This window comes from Anarrhichthys ocellatus, unplaced genomic scaffold, assembly GCF_004355925.1.
Source record: "Anarrhichthys ocellatus isolate YVR2014 unplaced genomic scaffold, GSC_Weel_1.0 scaffold21, whole genome shotgun sequence".
NCBI lineage: Eukaryota > Metazoa > Chordata > Actinopteri > Perciformes > Anarhichadidae > Anarrhichthys > Anarrhichthys ocellatus.
In genome coordinates this window covers 4,555,747-4,582,486 of record NW_022280051.1, presented here as the reverse complement: position 1 = coordinate 4,582,486, position 26,740 = coordinate 4,555,747, and the positions used below count along the sequence as shown (strand labels likewise).

The window sequence follows — 26,740 nt, the reverse complement described above, 5'->3', positions numbered from 1 at the left end:
ACACACACACACACACACACACACACACACACACACACACACACACACACACACACACATTTATCAGCCCTTTTGTGCTGAGTGGACTTTTAGATTTCTCTCTCTGTTATTATGGCAGTATGGTTACCTTGCTTTTGATTGTTTTTAATCACTACTTTTATTTTCGAGGTGTATCAAATGCTTTCCTGACTATTTAGAAATAGCGTGAATGCTTGTTGTCATTCTTGTTACATATCGTAAGAAGTTTTATTATTGTTAATTTATTGGTTTTTTTTTTAGTTTGCTTGTTTGTTTTGCTTTTTTGTTGTAATTCCCTTTTACTTTAGACATTTAATTACATATTGGTTTACATTACATATGTTGTAATGTAATGTTTAATTATGGGGACCGGAGGAAGGGTAGTTGCTAGCTTGGTAGTGGCTAATAGGGATCCAAAATAAAATAAATATGTAATATGTAATAAAATGTAATACAATTAAATCATAAATAGAAAAAATGAGTTCCAGGTCAACAGAGGGCTTTATGGGGCTATAGGTACACACTATTATTAGACTATATTAAAGGGGGAATTGAGGATTTTAAAAGATTTGCACAAAGCTGGACCTTTGAATGCCTTGAGAGATTTCTGAGTTGAGCTACTGGTTTTAAGGGCAAAAGTTCATGATGATTAAAACTTCCAGAAGCAAGAAGGACTCACTCCTCCTTCACTCACTGAGGTTTATCTGAACCAGTGAGATTATTTCCCTCAAGAGCAGCTGGCCTGCTGCAGTGAAACTCTGTCACAAGCATCACATCCTTACTTTATTTGTCTTGGTTCACAGTCCACCCCGGGGAGCAGCAGCCTGGCGGCCTGCCTCACGTCGTCGCTGTCCACAGAGAAGCTTCGTCGATGCTCAGTGTGGGCCACCGCCACCCGGATCCACTCCATCAGCGGAGGCAGTACCAGGAACGGCCTGCAGGGGGAAAAAAGTTCGTTTTGCGCACATGAAATGTGCATTATCTCACTCTGGACTAGTCACATACGGATGATTGGTCAGGACCCTTTAGCGTCACTTTTTAACACACTGGGTATCAATTTTCCACATGCAAGGTATAAACGCAGTAACATGGTTAACATTCAAACAAAACTACTTGGTCAGGTTGAAGTAAAGCTATAAAATAAGTATGTTTGTTACTTTCTTATTTTATCTATGTTACGTACATCGAGTAAGTTAAGTACATTACAAAGTAAAAGTACTACTTAACTTATGTGTGAGCTATATAGGTCTTTATAAAATGTGAAAAAAGTTAATATAAACACGTGTAGAAATGTAGATACACAGAGTGTTATAGGCCATATCAATATATAGTATCATGATTAATGTGACCTATGTATGACGAAATATGAACTAAACCTTTAAAACACACGTCTGCTCTCTTCTCTTTTCACATAAAATCACTTAATAGAGACCCAACACTGATAGCACACACACACACACTTTCTAATTAAAGATGCCTTTAACTGAAAAGGCAGCTACACCAAATCAATATTTATAATTTATAACTCAGATAGCGCAGAACAAATAGAGATCTAGATACTGCAACCTCCCTAAACGCTGTTATTACCTTCTTTAATCAAAATCAGTAATGAGTCCTTCTTGGCTGACATGTTCATGTTTCATCATTTATTTCCAGGACTAGTGTGTGTGTGTGTGTGTGGATATATTCTCTAATCACACGTCTAAAACACACACATGCTTATGTTGTTCTGTCTATTATTTATCTTTTCCCCCCACAATGCAACAGAAGCACAATTCAGGTCAGTCATTCATCAGACATTTGACCTCTTTATGTCACTTCACAGGCAGAATGAGCTGCTGTGCTTTACAGAAAAGATAAATATATGAAATTTTACATGCACAACTTTCTAACTTCTTGTTTTCTAAGAAAAAAAATAACACATTAAAGAAATAATTGGAGGGAAATACAGTTATTTGTTTCTTAATAGATTGATATGGCTGTGCGTTAAGTGTCGTGTTATGAGGCGATTTTACATTATTTTATCCATATATTGTAAATAATTGACTGTTTGCTAACCCTTACTTGTTGCTAAACTCGTCAAGCTTTCTATTCTCGCACGCCACATATGCTAATGCTAAAAATTTTCTTGTCTGTAACCGTACATTTTTCCGGCTGAAATAACAATTTGTTGTTGAGAACTAGCGACTAAGCTAATAAGCTAACATTGGCTACATGAGTTGATTAACAACGCAATCTGAAATGTTGCTTTGTTTTGTTAGATGGCAGCACGGTATCTCCAGAGTAAGATGACAGCTATTGAGCTGCCACAATCAAACCTGGGACATATTAAGTTTGGGCAACGCTAATCGCACAATTTGACAAGCTTTCATGTTTTTATAAGAGAATAAATAACTCTGTGAAAAAAGGTCCAAGGTGACTGTTTAATCATGACATTTCTCTTTGTCAGTGAAGTGCTTCTCCAGTGCATTGTTGGTGTTCTCGGACATCCATTCAGTCACACTGACTTCATACCACAATGGGAGCACTCGGACAACCCAGAGAAAAACAAACTACAAAGAAAATCCAAACAGTAAAATTGGTCATGGTTCTGCCAACACAGATAACACCCGTAAGAAATAATTTCTTTATGTCCAAGAGGGCTTGGTTCCCTGAGCTAAAGCTAATGCATACTTCATTCAGCCTTGTATGCAGGAAAATGGGACTAAACACATTTATTCAAATACTCGTTGTCCAATAATATAAAACACATCTTATCAAATATATTTCAATGATTTTTTTTTTATGATTTCACGTTAGCTAAAAGTATTAATGTGGAATTTTTGTAACATTGTGAAAGCTCTATGAACAACTGCAGGATATGATTTAGGGGGAACGTAAAATCATAAATGACCAATTTGTGTGTATATATAGTTATCTATCAAATATAAAATCTATTTATCATCATCTGTTTTCTTGTTTCTTTAAAAAGAAAAATTTATCACAAAACGGAAATGATAAACTTTGTTGTTTTCATGAAGTTGATGGAGTTCATAGATCATAATTATTGTTACATTGAGTCCATCCACTGGCAGTGTGCCTTCAGTACATCCTCCTCCATTATAATAATCGTCCTCATAAAGACTGCCCTTTTCTCTTCTCTGTAAAAGGGAACTAATGACAAAAAGAACAGCCTTGGTATATGTGGCTTGTACAGTCTTTTTGCAGTCCCTGGCACTTAGCACGTCATTGTTAGATAGGAAAAGACCTTTCACTCGCTTCAGCAGATACTAAGCACGATTATTTCCCCCATTTGTACTTAACCATCATGAATATGGCCTTTTTATGAACCATTAAAGTTACCTTTAGCAACAAATGTACTTATTATACAATAAATATGAATTATAGTAGCGCTAGGAATAATTCTGTTTAGATATCATTAAGACAGAGTTTCCTTTCAGGCTTTTAAAACCATCAAACAGTCTCAGATGTACATTAGAAAACCTTAAAACCTTAAATCAATTGGGTTAACTTCACGTTATAGTCAGTTAAATTATATTATGAATCCATCAGTGAAGGCCCCAGAGGAGCTTTATTCCCTCATGACCCTCTGGCAACCGTAATTTCTCCAAAAATGATTCAAACCAGCACGTAGCCGAGTCAGCGAAACCATTTGGGACTGTTGTGTTTACCGTGTATTCAGCTGCTTCCTCCTTCTGTAGTCATTTAGCTGTAAGCACATGTTTAATAAAGGCAGCAGCGTTTAGATATTGACACACACTGTTTGACTAGTCTTTTTTTATGTGCCAGGAATTTGAACTCTGGCGAGGGTTTTTATAAAAAAAAAAAAAAAGGGAGCTGCTGTTTAGCATGTTGGCTGACTAATGTGACAAATTAGACCTCCTCCCTTTCCTCAGAGCTTGTGCTCTCCCGTAAGACATATCTACCGCTCTGGGTTTGCAGAAAGGGGAGGCCCAGTCTGGAATGAAAACAGTGAGGGTAATGTTATCCATCGATTCAGACGGCGGGCCTGCAGCGACAACCAACACCCAGAGCTGCCAGGGTAAAAATTACACCTTGGAAGCAAATGTCTGGGCCAAAATACTGAATATATCATGAACTACAATCTACTGTAGCTCTGTTACTATTTTAAATTCCTCAAGGTTTTTCATCTTTCTTATTAACTCTAAGAAATTGGAGCGATAAACTAATTTTCTTCTTCTGATGTAACTCCAGGTAAAGAGCGTACAAGTCATTTCAGTAATTTACTCCCCCTTCTATAATCTAAAGCTTCACAACACAGACGCTAAAAGATTACTTTGTCTCATTTCATCATATTCTCCCGTCGTCTCTGTGTTATTCGGGCCGATCCTGCTCGTCTTCAACCTTTCAGCAGAATGCTAAATAGAGGATTTTTCTCTCGGGGGATCCGAGAGCCTGCTGACATGTCACTCCGCCTGACATTCCTGATGCTCCCCGGGGTCGTCACAATGGAGTTTTATCTCCTCAGAGTGGAGGAAAGACGTTGGGAAAAATCTGTCCATTCGTCTATCCGAGTGAAGTCCCTCTGGTTCCCATCAATGTGATTGACGCCCGGGGAAGTGTCAGCGCTGCCCAGACCATGCAGCGTCTTATGGGATCGCTTGTGGGGGCGAAAAACTTGTGCAAGAAAGTAGGAATGTCTGCAGCAACCTTTCAGACCAGTTGACATTATTCCAGCTCTGGAATGTGAGACAAACTGACAAGAGGCAATATGGCTGAAAGGATATGTGTGTCCACCTATCAAAACGGAGAGATTTTAAAGTGTGTAATGTGTGCCAGAATTGTGGGTGATGGACGTTTTAGGAGATTGTAACTTACACACAGATTTCTCAGAGATAAAAAAAAATCATCTCACTGCTTGATTTACAGCTCGACGAGTGGAGGCCAAGCACCACATATCGTACTGCACAAAGTAGCTAATTGACACAATGTAATAACGAAAGCGGGATTCTTTTTTTTTGGCTCTTTGGGACACTTAAGTGTTCGCCGAGACTTGTGCCATGTGAACTTCTGCCAGAGCAGCCAAGAAAGGTTTTACATTTGCCCTAATTGAGCCAAAGTGGTTAAGTTGTTTTCAAGAATTAAAGTAATCCTTCACACGACCGTGTCATATTTACCAGGTATTTGTTTTGAGGTGGTCACAGTTACTGGTGAATCTGGTAAATCTATGCCAATAAAAAAGGAACCTCGGAGTCAATAACAGTCGCCAGACGAGCTGCTGACTTCTCTCATTAGCAACCTGGATATATTAATCAAAGGGCTTCCAAAGAAACATATTTGCTACTTGTCTGTCAAGTGCTGAAGTAAAACATCATCACTCATGTTCTAAAGTTGGGTATCATAGAACATTTAACGTTTGACTGTTTGAAGGTAACTTTCTGGGGGTAAACTTCGACGTCATTGACTTGACTTTGAGTAAAACTAAAGCGTCTGAACGCACCAGTAGTTTTCGTCTCCGTCTGGGTGCAACGTGTCATTTCTGGGGAGGAGGCATGGAACCCCCCATTCAGGGGTTGTGTCCTTTGGAGGAGCCAACAACTGCATTGTGACACCACTCTTGTCTCCACCTCTATTGCACAATACAATTATGAAACTTGTGACTCAAACTGGTACAATTCTATATCTGTTTCTGGATTTGGACTAAAGTAAAAGTGTGCAAGCAGCATCATTCACTGGGTTGTATTCGACTCACCTCTCGGTCTGTAAGGTGACTTTGGAGGGCTCCACGTTGGGGTTCTCCCACTCCATCTGTGGGCAGTGCATGAAGTAACACAGGGTGTAGAGGGCCTCGGGCTCCCAGTGCACTGTGGTGTTGGTGGTCTTCTGGTGGACTGGAGTCCCATTGCTGGGGTTCTTGATGTGCAGGGGCTGGAGGTGGTGCATGGCCCGGGATACAAGATCACCTGGAGAATATTTTTACACATGAGGACGGTGCATGGACTGCAATAAAAAAAGATGTCAGAAATAGAAATTCATTAAAGATAAGAATAATACCACCATGTAGTACGCTGAGGGAAGATCTACTCATTATAAGAAAGTCCTACGCTTTACTCCCAGAGCGCAGATCCATTTCTTTCACCACTGCTTTGTCATGGGAGTACTCGCTGCACTCACTGCTTCATTCACACACCCTCTGATTCATCGTACATTTAGTCATAGACATATGCCCACACAGTCCTCGCCGAGTGGGAAATTGCTGGCTCGAAATTAAATCTTACGCACATCGTGCCTCTCTCAGTGAATCGGTGAAGTGAGAGCCCTTGTTCTGTCCTCATTCTACCTTCAGCTCTTACTTTTCTCTGTTCTTCTCCCAGTTTTCTGACATGATCACAGAGAGTCGTGGGGAAAACTACAGCGCATCCGTGTGCATGTGTGTGTGTGTGTGTGTGTGCAAAATGAGGTGAACTTCACTAGAAACGTGGTTGTAGGCTTGAATAGTTCTATTAAAGGATAGTTCAGACTTTTAATAACATGGGTCGTATTGTTTTTTTGCTCTTACCATTGTTTCTATCAGAATTAGTCAAACTTGAGTTTCAGTCCAGTTTCAGTCGACACAGAAGCCGCAGCAACATTAGCTAGTAGAAATAAAGTTAATAATAATAATATCCAAACTGCAATAAGCTGGAATGATGATGATCCTTAAGTCGCATTGTAGGGACAAAAGTATTTTCACATACTATGTTTTCAACCAAGGGGTAAAAATGCAATGTCATCTTAAGAAACAAAAACAAGTGTGTGTATAATGGTGAAGCCGTACTTAATCATGATTTATTCAGGATTGAGAACATCGTGTGATATTTTTCTCAAGGTCCTGAGGACTCACACATTAAAAACAAAATCTCAAAACAGTTTCCTGTAAAAACTGCAGAGATTAAGTAAACCAGCATGGAGAACATTTCCTGGTATCTTCTTTGATAAATGTGGTCCATTGTTTTTAATATGAACCTGTTTCACGCCGTGCCTGTAGGCAGCAGGGAGCCAATGAAAGTCAGAAGAAATTTTACGATTCTAATAGTTTTGAACACTGGAGGAGGTATGAACTTCAAATACTCAGCGCTGACATTTAGAGAGTCATAATTCTCTGATGTAGGATTTTATCGATGAGGTCATTAGCGATGCATTTAAGAATAACGATATTGCTCTGAGGGAGGAAAATACTGCAGTGTGAGCATGCAGGGTCGATTTCTCAGACAAAACTAATACCCCCATTGATCTAATTATTTACTCTGCTTATCGGAACGCTGGTTGGTGTGAGGCCTACAGGAAAACACGGACGGAAAACACCACCACAGCCTGAATATGGCGAGTTAACGCGTTCTCTTTCTGGATACACGATGAGTACTATGTGAATAAAACAATATGTGTGAAAGTCTGAAGCTCTGAGCTGCAGTGCAACAGTAAACACACCGCAGCACAACGCACACATCCGCTCTTCTGATTTTGTTTGTTCCAAAAATACCCAGTCTGAGCAAAGTTGGCCTCGTCTTGAAACCTCATTGCTTCGACAGAATGACACGGTGAGTGTGCGCTCCGAGGTTCTCCATCTGTCAGCTTAAAGGCCCCTGACAGGGTTCACAGGCAGTCAGACATAAACGGAGCACGATGCTCACGGCACAGTTTGCTCTCCGGCTCCGGGGGAGCCTTATAGACGGTTATCTAGAAAGAATTAAATACATCAATAAATCACAGGAAACAAGGGAAATCATGCCCCGTTTCTTCAGGATGAAGTGATTAAAGATGTGTGGTGAGAAAAGGCTCCCATCTCCAGGTATGACACATTAGACAAACACGATTAGCTAAGGTCACCCAGTGCGTTCAGTCAGAGGCAGCTCCTGAAGGTGCTCAGTGCGAACCAATGACATCAATGGCTCTTTTCATTCCTCAGTTTGCACGTCCTCGATTCCTTTCCTCCTGAGATGTGAGGGGAGGAGGCGAGGAAGCGACACGAGGAGAGAGGAGTAGAGGCAGCAGGGATCTGTGCTTCAACGTCAATTAAATATGACGTGTGTTACACTGCTGTATTTTATGATCATGTGATCGTGAGAATTTATTAATTGCTTTTGTCTTTTAGCAAACAAGAATGCCAAACACTGCTTCTTCACGGTGAGAGTTTTAATTGATTGATTGAATTTACTACAAAAAAGCAATTGCAGATTTCATCTTTGGCTCTGGGAACATGTCATCATGGGAATTTCCACTATTTTGTAGCAACACACGAAAGAAAATCAATACATTAATCATTAAATGCAACAATCATCACTTGCGCCTCTCTGCTTGACTGCAGCTTGCATACTCTGTTTGCTTGTTTGGTAGCGTTTACTGTAGCATGAAACATCAATCCGGCAGATTCATTCAGCACAGAACACCTTTCCACTCCAGGTACTCAGGAAGTCCCCATGCTACTCAGGGTGAGTTTACACAGTGTGCTTCTGGCCTGAATATTAAGAGGAAGTGAGACATTAATAAAGATTACGATAAAGCAAAGGGGACAGAAATATGCATTTACGTTACAAACCCCTCCTGCTCAGTGGGACACGACATAAACCGACCACAACAAAAAAGACAAAAGAGAAACACTAACTCCCAAAACTGACAACGCCCCCTGTGGTTTGCAGAGCAAACTCTGAAACCACACCGCGTCCATAAATAAAAGACATCTAGTTTTTCACCACAACAAACGGAACAGTCAGCCAACGAGCAAATGGCTAACCCGCCGCCGTCCCTCAGAGCTAAACAGCCAGCGTGCCGGGTCTGATAATCAAGCATTCGTTGTCTTTATTAATTGTTCTTTTGACTTTGGGTTTGTCAGCAGGACAACATTTGCTCCCGTCTCCTTTGCTGTAATTATCTAAGCGACACTCCTACGGGGGTCATGTTTCATCTCGTTTGAATTAATCATAGAGGACAGCTTAGTGTCTCCCTTTTCTTCCAGCCAAGTCCTCTCCTCTTGGAAGGACTCATTAAAGAGCAGAACTTTGTTCCCTATTAGAGGAAAATGGTGAAACAGCACAGAGCGAAAAAAAGCCCCTGCTTTAATGAAATGTCAACATTGTAAATTATGTCACACATCAGCTACACACCCTGTAATTACCTTGTCTTTCTCAGTTTCCTCATGTAAGTTAAGGGTTGAATGTTTTCATGGAGATTATGGTTTTCATGTAACATAAAGAAAGTAACTCTTTTCACCTCTGACTCTGATCTTTACTGAGAGCCTCAGTGAGGCTGTACTTACTGAGCTAATATGCACTAACATCCTCATACATGATAACATGCAGGTGAGATTATCCCCATGTTCACCCGCTTAGTGAAGCGTGTTAGCATGCTAACAATTAGCACTAAACACAAAGTACATCTGAGGCTGATGTCATTATTTTATACAGGTATTTGGTTATAAACCAAAGTATTAAGAACATTGTGACATTGATGATGCTGCCAGATGAAAAATCATATTGTCACCAAAAAGTATTCAATGTTTTTTTTTGCAAACTTGTTTCCTGATCAATTTGGTGCCATATTTGGGAGGAAGCAGTGAAAAGTTCTGGATGCAAATTCAGGATAAGAACTACCTACGTATATGTATCACCTAATTGAACAGATGTGATTGTGATGGGATGTGTTTTCAGAGCATACTGCCCCCAACAGTCAGAAACCAAGCTTGTAATTCAGGCAGGTAAAGTTAGGTGAGCCAGATTATCAGACGTGACCCGATATTATCACGGCGAGACAACTGTTGTGTTCCCTAATGGACGACTGAGATGGAAGATTCCTTTCGCTGTCCTCTGACACGCTGTCATGGCCTACAGCTCCCCGGGGACCGAACCGAGGACATTTAATCATCACTTGGTAATACGACCGACTCGGAGCTCTGCCTTTGGGGCACATTAGCAATTCCGTGGCAACTATTAATCACAGTCAATTACAGGACATGTCATCGTCAACACAGGACTAGCAGATACTTTTTACCAGCGCTGCTCGAGGGGAAATTAATCACCAGTAGACCTATTTAATATTGGACATGTGGAGGGAGGTCAGTGATAACTTATGCGGTAACAATACAGAACAGGAGCTCCTTATAAGATTGTATATATATGCTCTCAGCTTGGTGGTTTTATGATCCTAGGTCACACCTTTATAGTAACCTGGCCCGGATGCAATCAGAGGCTGAGTGACCGTCTGGAGTTCTGCAAAAGATTAAATACAGGAACTCTTTTAATCAAAGAGAATTCAATGGAGCTAAAATGCTTTAAATCCTGCTACTATTTGACTCAACCCCGTTTTCGGCAGCAGCAGGTGACTGTTTTAACAAGCTGTTAACGTCGTGAAACAGTCACTGAAAATGTTGTAACACGTGGTTTACGTTGTAGAAAGGTTGCGTTAAATGTTGTAACACACTGTTAATGCTGTATAACGGTCACGGTAAAGCAACAAAACTACTTGGTTAGGGTCAGAAAAAACATCATGGTTGGGCTTAAAATATGTGCTCCTGTAACGTAACTTAAACTAAGGGCGTAACGTCATGTGACGCAGAGAAGTGAAGTTTGACGCCCTCGGAGTGAGACCAGAACATTTAGCAGCTAAACGCCATTATATTTTTCTTGGAAGTTGGTGGAGATCAAAGCAGAGTGAATATTGGACTTTAATTCTTCGGGTGGCCAGAAAAGTGACCTCAAATATCAGCTCAAGTTGCTCCATGTCTGCTGGATGTGTAAATAGGCAGCTGTTTGCTAGCATTTCATCCATAACCACTATATAAGGTGATAACTACTTCAAGATTCAAGCATTTATTCGTCACATATTCCTAAATATGTGCAGGTTAGCATACTTCAGAGGATGTGATAAAAGGTAAGTGTGCAGTGGTGATTATATAAAGTTAGAATAGAGTCTTTGAAGTTCAGGTGTCTTTCAGATACTGTAACTTTATTGAAAGACTAATTAAAACTTAGTTAATGTGCAGTTTCTAACCAGCCACTACACCACGAAATAGTGCATCTCTGGAGGCAGACGCTCAAAAGTGAACACTTGAAGGCAGCAGCAGCATGATACCATCTGTTCTACCCCGGGATCCTTCAACAGAACAGTGGGGTATAAGAATAAGTCATTAAAATGTTTAGTTTTATAATTACGAATAAAGAAAGATTCATTTCAGATCTCTATTTTCATTTAAGTATCCGGGTCAGCCAGGGTCAAAGTCCTTCTTTTACCCCCCGTCCTCCTAGGAAGGAAATATGTGGAATGAAGGTCCCATGATGCAAGATGCTGCAAATGTTAAGAAATCCCTGTTTAAGAAAGTCAAATGCTCGTCTCTGCTCAGCTTCTGTATCGAATCCGATTGAACGTGTGCTGCAGAAACCATCACGATTCCTTCTTTATGGCTATTACGCCGTCCAACAGAAGGTCTGCTGCAGCCGTCCACTCCTAGACTGACGACTGTGACCACAAGCGAAGAACCGAGCACAGGAAAGGCCCAGTGCGTGCAAACACAAGCTGTGATGGCTCATTTGTAAAAGTCCCAGAAAACTAGTTTGAAACTGTGAAAAAAACAACACGGCACTCTTCTTGATAATGGCTTCTCTCAGTCTAAAGAGGCTTCATTTCACTTCATCATCTTGTCTTAGCTTTTCCCAGATATTTCCGGTCTGTGGAGACGGAACGGGAGATTACACAAACGGTCTCTCTCGCTCCATCGTCATCATCTCTCCTCCTCCGACTCACAGGAGGGGACTTCTAAATGGATGCCACTTTATTCTGTCTATTGGCTGTTTTAGGGACTTTAATGGCTCTTCTGAGAAGATCTGCAGAAACACTACTGCACACTGCTGCAGTGTCCAATAGATAACGTTCCTATGCTGGGTCTTGATGTCCTTAAGTAGTATTCACATTCATATTCCAGCTGAGGGCTGATATTTGTTTTAGATATGCTTCACAATTACAGTACCACCGGAAATTACTAGTCCTGCTACTAAAACGCAGCAACAAATCAAAGTAAAAGTTAATTTCGTGATGATAAATCTGCGAACCTGTGTGCACTGCAAAGCAGCAACAGCTTATACACTGTAGAGAGAAGTGTGTAGGCAATATAAATAAGCATCGATAGCAATAAAACAAGAATATACACATATGACAAGATGAAGAGTCTACAGCCACACTTTGACTCTGCGAGGCCTTACTTAGGCACAGTGGTACTTTAAGGTAAATCCATCCAATAGATGTTGAGATATGCAAGTCTGAACCAAAGGGGTAGACCAGCAGACACTAAAAAAAGTCAAGCCTCTATATGTGAGGGAGTATTTTCTAGCTTTTTATTTTAAAATAAATAACAATGCCACTATGCGCAATGATTAACCAATAAGCCATAATCACAGAAGAGTCCTATTACAGTAAATAAATGATGAGTCTGGCTGTGTATGAAGCCAGAGAATGATGTCCTTCGTAATGACAAGTTCAGTTAAAATAGAAACAGCTGTTAGGCTCTTTTGTGAAGAACCCTTTCATCAAACACTGCTGCAAACAGCTGCCCTGTCTTTCCTTTTAGGAAACAGTGAGGTGAGAACTAAAGGCAGCCTGTTCAATTCACCGCCTTATTACCCCAAAACGTCCATTAGCCTTCTGGGCTCTCTCCAAAAACACTCAATTAGTGGGTCTGCATTATCTCACAGCAGCACCGCTATGAGGACTATGGCGTAAAGTCCTTCATCTTATTGCAGCAGGACTTGAGTGAAAAGTGGAAGTTAAACTAGTCCCTCCATCATTAAAGTCACTAATAGTCGAGCAGCTGAGAGAGGCAAGCTCGAGTATCATCAGTCCTCGCATGTCAGGCTGATGGGTAATAATTATTAATGAAGAACATATGCCTGCGCGTGTTGTACCTCTCCGGAGAGGTGTCGCACACTCCAACGCTCAGGTGCACACATCAGCTTCATTGGAAATGCCGTATTCAATAGACTTTGATTAGAATCCAACACTTGGGCTGCGCTACAGCATGGCAACGGCATGATCGAATAACAACACGAGAGACGTACACAGAGGCCGCTGATGTATGAACAGGAAACAAAGTATTCAGAGCTTATTCAGCAATAACAGCACATTGGTGGTCATTAACATCAGTCCTTGTGGAACGAAACCTCTCAAGAACTCGACAAGAAGTGGCGTCTAACGGTTTCAAGTTGGTCCTGAGTTTGTTGTTGTATAATCTGTTCAGTGACGCTGTGGTTTTTTCGGGGCTGTAAAAGGAAGCACACAGTTGTTTGGGCGTGATGGGTCATTCTTTAAGTGAGTCTTTGGCTCTCCTTCGCTTCCTCTCTTCCGCTGCTGCCGGCCAAGTCCCCATGTGATGCATTCTCAGTTGGCAGGTAAACCGCTGAGATCTTCATCCCTCGTCCGTCCTTGTTCTTCCTTTGTGTTTTGCAGTTGTACGTTTACGGAGGACAAATGGACAGCCCGTAACGCTTTTGAAGACAGACCCAAGGTGAATAACAAATACTAGAAAGTTGATGCTTGTCCTTGTTGGAAGTATTTATTTTGCAAATAGTTAAGGGGAAAGCAAACAGAGGAGCTTATTTACAGCTAAATAAAGTCAATGCAAAGACAGTCGCGGATGTTAACACTCACACGTTACCAGGAGGGTTCAAATTGAGGTAAAGATGTGAGCTGAAAATGTTTCAACTTCAGGAACACAGCTGTTTGCAATGTTGACCATTGTGGCGTGTTAGCATGCTAACATTTGCAAATAAGCACTAATGTGTGTCATCAGTCAAAAGAAGGAAAGCTGATGGGGATCCCGACAGAGAATAAAGAATAAAAACCTGCTTTAACCTACAGTCTTTTGACCTTGAAACCACCAACACCATGCTGATGAAGACAGAAGAATGCAAACTGAGTGAGTGTGTGAGTGCTTTAGCCCAGAAAATGTTGTCTTACATCTTTCTTTTGAAACATGACTCGACTTTCCCCTCAAACCGCTCTTTAATCACTATTCCAATCTTTGCAGCGCCGAGCTGCGGTGAGTGAGTGGGATTCCTGTGGCAGGTATCGAGGGACATTAAACCATTATACAATAATGAATCCAGCCTCACGTAATTACTGCAGCATGCAGCAACAGCAACAGCCTACACGATTTTCCAGTATGTGTCCTTTGTGCGAGATAAAGAGACGAGTGTGTCTGGAGGATTGTGAGGACGGCTGTTTGTGTCAGCATGCCCCCGCCGTCCTCCTAAAAAGGTGCTGGGAGACAGATAAGGGAAATGACCGCACCCCGTTCCAGAGACTGAATGAGCCGGCCTCGTTTTAACAGCCAAGTCAACAATTCCTTTTTTTATTTTGTTATTCGGTAAACTACTGTGTCTCCTATGATAGACAGACATGAGGAGGTAAATGGTGCTGCAGACCTCCGAAGAGGATCGAGAAAATGAAATGAAGAGGACTAAATGACAGCGGAGACCTTTCCCAGCGGCACATTGACATACTGTTCTGCCTTGACACGTCCATTAGAGAGAGATACTGAAAAGAACTTGAGGGTGACATTACCATCGGGAGCTGCAGTGGCCAAATGGGTAGAAACGCAACCTCGAACTGCAACTTGATTCCTGAAAGCAGCTTAATGAGCTTTTTAGAGAATAAGTCGGACCGACTCATTTTTCACCTTTTTTTTCTTTTTCTCTGAGAAGTGGGTCAGATGTGAGATTAGGAGAGATGATGCATGGCGAAGCAGGAGACATATTTTAACTCTAATATGATAAAAAATGAGGACGGCATGGACGCAAGATGAAATCTAACACCCCCTATCTCAGTCAATGTGTGTGTGTGTGAAGCGAACCCATTATCTCACATCCACATAAGTGAGTGTGGGTTAATGGAGCAGCGACGGGAGGAAGTCGTTCTGTTGAAATGTAGGGTGCTACAAAAGAATAAGAAAAAGCATGCTTTTAGATAATAATCTATCATGAGAATATTGCTGGTCTATGGATAGAAATGTGAAGCAGGTGGTGACCATCCAAAGTCAGAGTTCGACAGGTCTCTGTAAGCAATCGCTTCCTGGAAGAAGAGAAACAACATCTCATCTCGGTGCGATTCTCTGTAGCCTTTTAAACCGGTGCAGAACTCCTGCAGCTCTGCGGCGGGAGAGGGATCCCTCTCTTTGTGAAATCCACTCAGCCCTGAAGAATAAGCACTTTTCCTCAGTCATGCCCAGGCACAGTAGAATACACGGTGACTCATTTCTCAAGCTGCCCATTGTCAGCTGGGGAAAAATACAGAGCGAGTGATGTCTGCATGTTCACATAAAAAAGGTGCAAATTAGCCAAACCGATGGTTTGCTCAACTGTGGTTACTGTGGTAACAGCGAGTGCAGATTAATGCTGCAGCAAACAGTCCCTGAGCTGCCACTTGGTCGAAAACGCCACTGAAGATCAACTGTATCTGTTGACAGTGCGGCAAAACAAATTGTTTTAATAGAGAGGTTGTTCCATGGGTATGGTTTCATGCTCCAGGTGTGCAGCCTGCAGCCCTTCATCCAACAGCTGGCTTCCATCACTCGCCGTCAGAAAGCACAGAAATTGAAACAATTGTCTTGTTTTGTTGACGTAGTTTAAATAATCGATCGCTGTCGTGACAAACCCGTTGCGTTTCCCGTCATTGCTCTACAATAAAAGCTAATGTTGCAAAATGTTGGATTGGCATTGGCAGCATCTTAATCCAGCTGTGATACAGCTGCAGGGGAGTAAACAGTCAGGCAGTTAATACACTTTAATTTGTATACAACCCACGTAATTGTGAGGCAGCCGTGGTGCAGTAAAGTCCACGTAGGGAGGAGGTCAGGTGGACTTTCACCCAGGAGACAGCTGTTCGTGTCCGGTGTGAAATCAGAAGTCAATGCTGACTTATTTGTAACGCCACTTTCATACTTAATAAGTAAGTATCTTTTTCTTTACCTAAACAAGTAGTTTTGTTGCTTAACTAAACAGTGCAGGTGCTCGCGCAGGCACACTGATCGCTCGAATTGCTGGACATCTGCAAAAAAAAACATACAAAAAAAGGCCAAAACGGTTTGGTAAGATGTACGAAGCGTTACGAGGGGATATGTTTTTGTTGTCAGAAAAAGGCTGAAATTAATGAGATAAGATTTTAAAAAAACTGGATTAAACGCTGCATCATTAGTTTGAAGGCCATGTGAAACCAGGCCAGGAATGGCAGACTCCACCACGAGTAAAAAATGCTGACCATAAACAGAATAAAATATGGGGTTTGGTTTCATAAACATCTTAAGGTTTATAACTTTGACGAAGTCCATACTTTGAATATTTCCTCTGCGGTGGAGGCACACCCGGCTTCAGGAATGGAGGGCCCCTTTGTTGGAGGCCTGCACTGTATTACATTTCGCCATTTATTTGCCTGGCGGCTGCTCGCTGACCCGTGGGGTCGGCCGCTGTGCTGACAGATGACCGGCCTTCCTCTGTCACACCTGGTCACAATATGTCAGCTCAGCGCCTATAGATCCTATACGCCGCACACACACACACACACACACACACATACACACACACACACACACACACACACACACAATGTGGCACATGTCGGAAAACAGGGAAAGAACGTTATCCGTCATGGCAATGTGTCGTGACAGATGAGGAAAGGTGCAAACGCCCAAAGCATCACATCTGCCATCGGCGATCTGCTCTCCTCGCTCGGACAAAGACGTGAAATACGATGAGCAGTGAGATAATGGCAACCTCAGAAATAAAAGACATATTTATCCACCTCTAGAGAATGAAGTTATGCACATAGTGATGAATGTTGCTCTTTCACAGCCTCTTCTATCAACCATTAATTACCAAACAACTCGGGTGTGAAATTGCCCCTCAATGACGGCTCCGTGTGGCCGCTCAACTTTCAAGTGATCTTGTTTATTGTTCCGATATTGAGCAAATAGATTAAAGATTGATTTCAATTTAAAATGTTAAAATGTGTTGATCCCGAGCAGCTTTTAAACGCTGTATGTGGGAACACCTGCTCCCTGTACTCCACTGGTTCCAGGTCTCTGCTGTGATATCAGAGGGCGTGCTTGTAGCCTTTTTACATTAACATCGCTGTCACGTTATCTGTTATTATGACTATTAGTGTAATTACTGTAAATACACCGGGCTGCCGCTGAGATGACTTAAATACACAGAGGAAAACTGCATATATTCCTGTATTTCTGCAGTTACCAGATTTCTGGACACCTGGTATCACTGGATTCTGCTACATCGGTTTTAAACACAAAGCGGCTCTGGGCTCGCTGGCAGCACTGAGGAGCTACTTGCAGGAACATCTCAGTGCATCACACTGCATCTTCCTTCCTAGTTGTTCTCACAAACAGTGTGAAAGTAAAGACTTGAATGCTTTTAATGTGGAGCAGCAGCAGCACGTGCATTAGAGTTACTAAACACAGCTCTGACTGAATCATTTCTAAACACTTACAGTCTCAGTTTGATTTACTCACTTAAATCACTCCAAGCAACTTCCTCTTAGTGCACAGCTGCAATATCAAGACGAGAGAAGAGATAAAACTGTTGATATGCTCTTTTAATTAAATTATCATTTATTACGAAGCACTTACAGCATTAAGCTTTACGAGCAGCACTGAGTGCTTGCTTTCTTTGCCCCGGGTTTCGCCAATCATTGGTGGAGGTTGTACGCAGCCTCGGACATTTTTGGCAGCTTTTTACTGGAAAAATGTTTTCCGAGGTTCAACTGGAGCACCTGGTTGGAGCAGAATGTAAACGTCATCGATGTCCCACTACAGGCCCGTGGTAATTGCAGCCTAATGCACTTTGTCTTCTCATAAGAGTGAAATCACCCCGGTGCATTAGCAGATCGAGTTCTTTTTTTAAACTAATTCATACTATTTTCTTCCACAAAGCTTTTATTTTGTAAATGATTCAGTGTTACTCTCCCCTTGTGCTTTTTGCAGCGACATTATATTTTCTTTTAGACCCCAATGTTTTTATTTATTTATTTATTAATAGATGTGTAAGAGGAGGACACATCTGGCTGAGATGTAATAACCACTGGAATTTCTATCTATGAAGCCCTTGGAGCGTTGACATCTTATATTTTATTTTTGCTTCTACCGGTGCACACTTCTACCGCACCAGTGGTTACTTCCTGTTTACTTAAAACCTTCTGCATCCGTCCTCTGCCTGGTCGTGACTGCTTCAGTTCAGCCGGTAACTTGTTGATTGACTTGTTATTCTGTTCTAACAATCACTTGTTCTTGTATTTCTATTTCTGTCGTTCCACTATAACTGTTAACAGAAAGTTGCTGTGAGAGGCAACATGCCCTGCAAATGTCATGAAAAGACAAACAACATGTCCATCTCTCAATACTTTCTATGTCTGTTGCAGTCAATCCCACTGGTTCCTACTTAAGTTATAGAAAAGAGTATATCATTTCCAAAAACAGATGGCCACTGGTGTTTTCAGGACAACATAGTACTTTGATTGGGGACTACTTTAAGCTACGGACTAATGCACATTTGTTGCTGTAGTGAGTATTTGAAGCAGCAGAACTGCGTATGTGTGATTGGTGTAAAATATAGAGAAGCAGATTACGCACAAGCTGCACTGCAGATGAGAGAGAAGCTGCTCTTGTCGCACCTGTTTCTGATAAATAAGATGCACGAGTTCCAGCAGATCTGCTCCTTTAAGTTTCTTGCAAAAGCAGATGGTGGAACATGTAAAAAGTAGCACTCTTAATGCAATCAGCATGCACTTGATGAAGCAGATTCACACTCATGGCTCGTGCTCTGTAGATCAATCTGTCCACATAACGCAAGACGAGGTGGAAATTGTGCCACAGAATGCAATGAAATCTACTAAATGACTACAAGCAGCTGGCATCAACTGTATCACGAGCCACATGTCAACCTCTGGCAGCTTCGACTGGCCGACCCTGGAGGTAAGGAGGTCCAGCTGAGGCAGCGCGGCGGTGGGAGTCAAATACACGGTGCATTAAACAAGAATCAAACAGCAGCCTGTGCTGCTTTTTTCTGCCTTCTGGTCCGAGCACGTGAACAGAATGTCCCTCACTTGGATGCTAACGAGTGTGAGTGGTTATTCACCGAGTCTGCCACACGGAGATTTATTTTCCCACGAGGTACCCGCATCATTCCAGAGTGTGTGTCCGTCACCAAACCACCAACCAAACAACAAACCAACCAAAGTTTAGGTGGGTGGCGTTAAACTCCAGACTCATTTACATCAGTAAAGATTACATGACAATAATCTTTACAAAATGTACCAAACACTGGCAATGAGGAAGATGTTGGGTAGATAATACTGAGAATAAATATTAAACAAAATTCAAATCATACCCTCTAAACTAAAAAGAAAGCTGGTTAGAACTGAAACCTAACACTGTTACTAAGCTCGTTTACGAGATATCTAGTCATGGCAGATAAAAACAACATTACGGTTCAACCCTGTAGCTGGTGAACTTAGTGGAGCAGTTAGCTGCTTAAGAGCCATATATTTCCCTCAGGAGTCGGTGGAGACCAAGACAGAGCTAAAAAACAGAGTGAACATTGGACCTACATTCATCAGATAGACATAAATACAACTCTAAATGTATAAATAGGCAACTTTTTGCCAATAAATTGCACTTACAAGGTGATATATGTCAGTGTTGTGTTCACAGCTTGTTTAAACAACCCACAAGTGGCCAAAACATCAGTTATTGCAGGTTTAAAGAGGATATCCACTGCAGCTAACAGAGTGTGAAGTTTCTGTATGTTTCTATCCATCTACTCATCCTCGGTGGCTATCAGGTCTCATGCTAACTAACCAGTTGTTATTGTATCGATTCCCAAAACACCATGAATATAAATGCACCCAAACACTTCACAATCTGCTTACAGGCTCAATCACGACTGCGTCGCAGCAACTGGTGACAAGAATAGACTGCAAATTGATGCTTTAATCGATGCTGCGTAGAGAAGTGCTGGTTTGTAATGCGCTACAGGGATGAAAGAAACATCCATCCGGTACAAATGTGCACAGACACGAACTCGGTGGCGCAGATGTCTGCAGGGGACAGGGTGATCTAATGTGTGACTGTGGAGAGGGGCGAGGCAGCGGGGTGTCAGAGTTAAAGGTGGAGCCCTTCCTTTCAAGTTGAGGTTAAAAGCCTCTGAGGAGGTCACCTTGGATTTAAAGGTCTCCGGGTGTGACTCATAAACAGGTGTTAGAACAGCTGCAACAGAACGGTTGCTGGCTACGGTGCGTCAGAGGGTGAGGCAGAGGGAGAGGGGTGAGGGGACAGTGGAGAGGCGGTGGGTTTGGCCCTCAGACCACCGTGATGGCCCACAGGGACGGGGAGTGAACATTCCTACACACTGACGGGGCTATTTGGTCCTTGACATGATCAGATTTAATGTGCATAACAGTTACAGCTGCGTTTCTGCAGGCCAACCCGGAAGTTAGCGTCACCCTGCTCGACAAAAGGCCAATGGAAGTGCAAAAATGCTGACTGCAGCAATTATCCAACACACCCACGACACAGACCCCGTCGCCAACATCACCAGTGTGTGTGCGTGTGTGTGTGTGTGTGTGTGTGTGTGTCATCTGGATGAAGATTTTTCTAAAACTGTTTCTTGAGAACGAAGAAGGGAAAACCCAGTTTACAAAAATACCCGTGTACGTGTGGACTATGTCGAAAGCTAGTAAGTTAACCTTGACTTTCGCATGTTTTATCACAAATATCTTTTCAATGCTAGAATGGGGAAACCTGAAAACCTTTGGTTTCTCTAAAATGTACATTTTGTATCGTGTAAACTGCTGGTAAAAGTGTACTCACTCAGCTCTGCGATGCTGCCCACCCGGGTAGCGAGCAGCGACTGCTCCAGCGTGCGGAGCTCGGCCTGACCCTCACTCCCCCTCCCCGAGCGCTGCTGGTCCCGGTGCAGGTTCAAACTCTCCGGCAGGCTCAGCACACCTGCAAAAAATATGTATTTAGTGAAAAGTGCCAAAAGTTTTTATCTGCAGCACATTTTTTTGCTGATGTCAGATTAATCAACAACTCAGGGGGAATGCAAACTGTGAAAAAAAAATAAGAGTACAACACACAAATCAGCACTTTCAGTTAAATATTCAAAACAGAGTTGTTAAGCTGAAAAAGAGAGAGCGAGCCAGAGTGCAAACATTTATTGAAATGATTAAACATGGAGACAAAGTCGCAGGTTAAAGGCACACTGTACTGCACATCTTCGTTTGTCGGCAAAACATCTCAGCTGGTATCATGAACACAAGCTCAGACCGAACGTTCTAATAAATGGGACGCTGATTTATTTAGTCTCCGGTGATGCGTTGCAGCTCTTCTGCACAAAGGTTTCTTTTTACCATGAAAATGATACGACTCAAAGTGCATAATTATAGAAGAGTCGCTTGTCGTCTTTGAAATAAATCCCTGCAGTGATTTTTGAGTCTTGGTGTCACTCTGGCTTTCCGCTTGACTTTTTGTTTATAGCTTGAACCCTAATTGAACTAACTAGGGTGCGACTCACAATTCAAAGCTGTAACTTCAAAGCATGACCTTGAGCATAAATAGTTGTTTTTTTTCCCTTGTGATCACAGGTGTGCTCTGTGCCCCCCCCCGGGCAACAAGATGCAGATAATGTTGGCTGGAGAGGATTAATCCATTTTGGTGGTGTTACTGCAGCCAGGCTTTGTTTAGCTGCAGAGAATGGCTGCAGACAGATGGGATATTGAGTTTTTTGCTGCAGGAGAATGGAAAGCAACACCCTGCCGAGTGCTAATCCTAATGACGCGGCGCAGGGGGACACGCCGTTTCTCAACAAACAGTAATTACAACATGGAGGAGCTCAGTCAATTTGTGTGTGTGTGTGTGTGTGATGCCAGCGCAGAAGACAAAAGAGCCACGCAGGCGGACACAGGTGCAGCATCAGGAGTCTGGAGTTCTCCCCTCCAGCTCCAGATTCCTCCCGTCATGTTCCCACAGAGTCCAGCCCAAGAATTCCAGTATTCCCAGTCAGAGTCCCGCTCCCTCTTCCTCCCACAGCCTCTCCGGGGAGGTCAGCTTTATCCGGAGCCTCTGATGATGAGGATGATCACAACAGCTTTTATCTATGACTGCTTAACCTCTGAACGGTATTGATGGAGCAGCTGGTATTTTAGGGTGTGTCTCTAATGACATCCCATGAAACAAAAAAAGGATGTTTTTGGTCTGCACTGTTGAAGCATTTCTATATTTAAAAGAGAAGAAAGATTCCTTTGTTAGCCCGTTGTTCTAAACCAAAGGGTCCTGAGATCATTTCCCGGGGGGCCGCCAGATGTTTTTTGAGAAAAAAAAATAAAAACATACTTTAGACAGAGGAATGGTTTTAACATTAGGTGATATCATTTGCCTCAGAATAGATTCGTGAGAGTCAAAGTACACACGAGTCAAAAAGCCACAGTGCTAGCTGCAACTGAACCAAGCTGATTATTCTCGGGAGGTCGCAACTCGAAAAGGTTGAGAGACACTGCTGTAATGATACGGTGATTAGCAGGAAGGTGAGAACGGGGCTACAACTGGATGTAAAGGGTAAAGCGTTATAAATGACTATATTTTAAAGTATAGTCTGGAGCTACTTCTCACTGAAATATAGTAATTCATGTGCTTTTGAAATAGTTATATGTAACCAAGACTTCACCCACTTTAGCCTCGTTAATTCATCTTGACTATAAATGTCTTTTGACCTGCAAATCATGAGCATTAAAGTAAGTAAAAATGATATGAAGAAAGACATGACTCAATGAGTTCATGAAGCTAACTTGAGACTAATCCAAGTCAGAATTCAAGAGCGACTCTGGCAGTTTTTATATAAAAGGTTTGAGAAACTGCAGAGTAAACAACACATCAGAGTTGCCCTGCTGCAAATGTCTAGGGAAGGTAAAGTCCAAAAAAGTAAAAGTAAAGATTCTGAAAGAAGACTTCAGAGTGGCTGATGGCAAACAGAAAAGCAGGGATTCCTCCATCCTCGGGACGCTCTCCGTCTCCTGTAACAGAGCGAAGCGGAGAAATCTCCTCTAATCACCAAAACCATTCACGGCTACCTCTGCTGGAGATTCAGCACTGTGTGTGTGTGTGTGTGTGTGTGTGAGATTGTGTTTGAGGGGAAAACAAGTTTGAATAATTCACAGTGCCTTCCGTAATCAAGGCCTCCCATCTTGTCCGTCACCCCAACATCCCCCCCCCACTGCCCTAACTATTCTTTTAATATAATTCAGGGAGCCCTTTGCTGAATTATTCATCCCATCAGATCAAGACATATAAACAACTCCGCAGCTCTCTCTTTCCCCACCTCCCACTCCCTCTACATGTTATCTCTCACCAACACTTGGCTTCTCTGGATGAAAAGAAAAGCAAAAAAAAGAAAGTATGAATAGTTGATCCTAGGTGCTGTTTGTGTAATAAACATCAGAGGTGAGAAAGAAGCCAGTCTGGCTCCTTGGAGACTTGGAAAAGAGAGGAAGAGGCGGGGATGGAGGGAAGAGGGGATGCTGACACAAACGCCTGATTAGAAAATGACAAGCGACATGAGACTCCGAGGCATTACAGGCGTGTTTTTATAAGCTCATATTTCTGAGTCACTTCCACCACATCTTCATGTGACCTCCGAGGCAATTGGAAGAGCTACTTGAGAAACACTAATCCCAGATAAACAGATGTGACCTGCATTTTCACGGGGCTCCCTTCATCTGTGCTGCCGTCGGGCAGATGAAGACGGAGATTGGGTCACCGGGACAAGACCACTTTACCGAACTCCCCCAAGTCATCTCCGCAGAAATACTGCTGCTCGTGCAAGTCGTCATAAATAATGTAGAGGACATCGAGCCTTGCAGGTATGTGCACACAACAGCTGTCTGTATGGGAGCAGATCATCGGAGAGAAAAAAAGAATAAGGAAGAGGCGAAGAAGAGTGACAGACAAAAAAGCAAAACAAAAAACAGAACACAAGGCCCAGAACAAAGCAATTAATATAAATCTCACAGCGTGAAACAAAGATGCTAGGCTTTGATATTATCCAGCTTTAAAGCCGCTGCCGCGTTAATGAAGCAGCTTCTCTACCAGGTTTTTTGATGTTTACATGAGCCCGATGAGCTGGAACTTCTTTGAGGAAGAGGAGGCAACACAAATATGGTTCTTTTCATTTCTGTGCTGTTGTTTTACAGCTATTAAGGATGTAGCCTACGTACTTTAACAGCACAGACAGCGCAGGGTTCAGCTCAGCTCTTGCTTCCAGGTGTGTTTGTAATGGAGTCTCTCTTAGATATAACAGTCGGTTTGCTTGTTGCAAATGTGCACAAATGTACATCAACTATGGTGAATCTTGACCTGCAAGTTTGACCGGTGCAAAAGCTCAAACATATTGTGCCATAACACCGTTAAAGACATCGTTGGACGTGTGGAAGAGCATTCCTTTCTGAGAGAGCACTCTTCTATTTGTGCGCTAAATATGAAGCTACAGCGGTTAGCTTAGCTTGGCATTAAGTCCCACTGTTTTCAGGCTTTATGCTAAGCTAAGCTAACTGTCTCCTGGCTGAAGCTTAACGCACAGATATGAGTGGTGTCGATCCGCTTGCAAGAAAGCGAAAAAGCCGACTTCCCAAAAATGTCAGACTTTTCTTCTATCAGCTCTTCAACAGCTGATAAAACCTTTAACATAAGTCAAAGATATAAACAGAACACTGCTGCTGATATTGTTGCCCTTTCCGAAAGGGAAACTGCTGACAGCTCAAAACAATGCGAGATGCTCTGCGAGTTCAGTGGACCGAACTGGCTGCAATCCCTTCCAACAAATCATTGCTCAGTGTTTACTGAACCCTGATGGAGCTGGATGTGAGCATGACCTACAGGCTACAAGCTGAGGACCTGGAGAACCTCAGAGAGTTTCCAGGAACTCAAGAAAACCGCCATGTTTTCAGCCTCATAATGGAAAACACCGTGCAGAGGGTTTTAAAAAAAGGGTTTATTTGACGGAGAAGAGTGCGATATCAATCAGCAACACAGGTCTGAAAAGTGCCTAAAAGTCGGACAGCACTTCAAACTCATCTTTTTTTCCCAGAGATCTGAAGTCTAAGAGGCACCAAAGAGACTTTTATTCCAAATTCAGAAGCAGTGCACTCCAGTTACACAGGTGACAGGTTTAATGGGACACCTTCACATTATAAATGTGAGCTATTTGTTGCCTGAAACAAGAGGTTGAACACATTTATATATTTGCACTAAAAAAAAAATAGCCTTGTTGCGCTTTGTCACTGGTTCAGAGGTGATGCATCATGCCTCCCTACATCTCTGCTCCTGACTTTACTGAAGTGTTTTATTCATTTATGAAGATTCTTTTTGGGCTTTTTGCTATTATTGGATAGTGCAGCTGAAGAGAGACAGAAAAGGGGGGGGGGGGGAGAGAGAGAGAGAGGGGATGAGATGCTGCAAAGGACCACAAGTTGGATTTGAATTTGAAGTTTGAGGTCACGCAGATACTGGGATTGAAAAAATACGATAAGAGTCGTGAGGCTAGCGTAGACTTACACCTCTGCTATAAAATAAAATATGATACAAGCAGTGTGTGCATGTGTGTAATTAATAGCTCGTTATTCAGACTTTCCTGCCGTCTGCGTGAGAAAAGAACCATTTAAAAATAAGGTCTTTTCAGAAGAGAAACGGGAGGCGGGATCGTCTGGACTGTTGGATATTGAGCCCCGGGGGCATAATGGGATTCGTGATCAATGCCGTCCCTTTTCATCATAGACAGACAATCCTTTCTGAATGGCTTCACCACTCAAGAGCAAAGAAAGCTCAATTCCTTAATGCCCGACCTTTGAACATCTCCTCGAGAAAAATCACTTTAAAAGAAAATGACTGCCCAATAAGAACCAAAGCGTTACGATGACTAGGGTGACGTTTTGATTGGCTGTAAGCCACGAGCATCTCATCTGCTCTCAAAGGTCAATTAGGTCACTTTGAACCGTCGGTACAGACGCGTGCCGGCGCTGCAGCACCAAATCCCCACATGGCTCGGCTCCCTTATTTTCTGCAGGAATGCCCGATCGATTTTTTTCTGTTGTGAGAAAGCGGCGCTCTCCCCGCTGAGTCGGTGGGGAAACTCTGCCGGAATATTAACAGGTAGTTGCCGTGGCAACAGGCGACGGCTGCCTAAAAGCGCGGCGATTGCCCGAGCTGGGAAAACAGCAGCAGTTTCTTTTTCTGTCTTTTATTTATTTTTCACTGTAAGGAAAAAGCACATGAACACAGAAGAAAAAGTATCTTGCTGCTCTGTGAGTTTTTAAGCCTCAGAGCTTCATCCACACAGATGAGCAGCCCCCCAACACAAAGCATCTCATCACAGGGTGATGATGCAGTTGGGTAATTGCTGCATCTAGTGCACCAGAGAGACATTCATTCTCTCATCAATAATGAATGAATGTATTTGGGACTCAGACCACATTAGCGGTGAAATGGCCAAAATGATTTAACGGCCGAACCCCAACTGGCTAACTGCAAAATGTCAGCCGCAGAGATCCACGACCCAGCTGTTTGCAGGAGCCCACAGCAGCGAGAGAAAGAGTGGACACCGAGACAAAAGTGGATTCAATAGAGTCCCGTGAGGGTCTAATTAGTTATGCATTTTAAATGTGTTCTAAGCTTCGAGGCTCCCAAGAT

The 26,740-nt window shown here is 42.5% G+C and overlaps 1 protein-coding gene across 3 annotated transcripts in view; it reads right to left on the bottom strand.

Annotated features, from left to right (window-relative positions):
• Positions 1 to 26,740, bottom strand: part of LOC116389904 (ankyrin repeat and BTB/POZ domain-containing protein BTBD11-A) — a 122,882-nt gene that overhangs the window by 17,070 nt on the left and 79,072 nt on the right. For all 3 annotated transcript variants that reach the window (XM_031859020.1, XM_031859021.1, XM_031859022.1), the window contains exons 2-4: positions 20,873 to 21,010; positions 5,732 to 5,942; positions 801 to 953 (exon numbers count right to left, since the gene is read on the bottom strand). In XM_031859020.1, the coding sequence (XP_031714880.1) occupies positions 801 to 953; positions 5,732 to 5,942; positions 20,873 to 21,010 (502 nt within the window). The remainder of the gene's footprint in view (positions 1 to 800; positions 954 to 5,731; positions 5,943 to 20,872; positions 21,011 to 26,740) is intronic.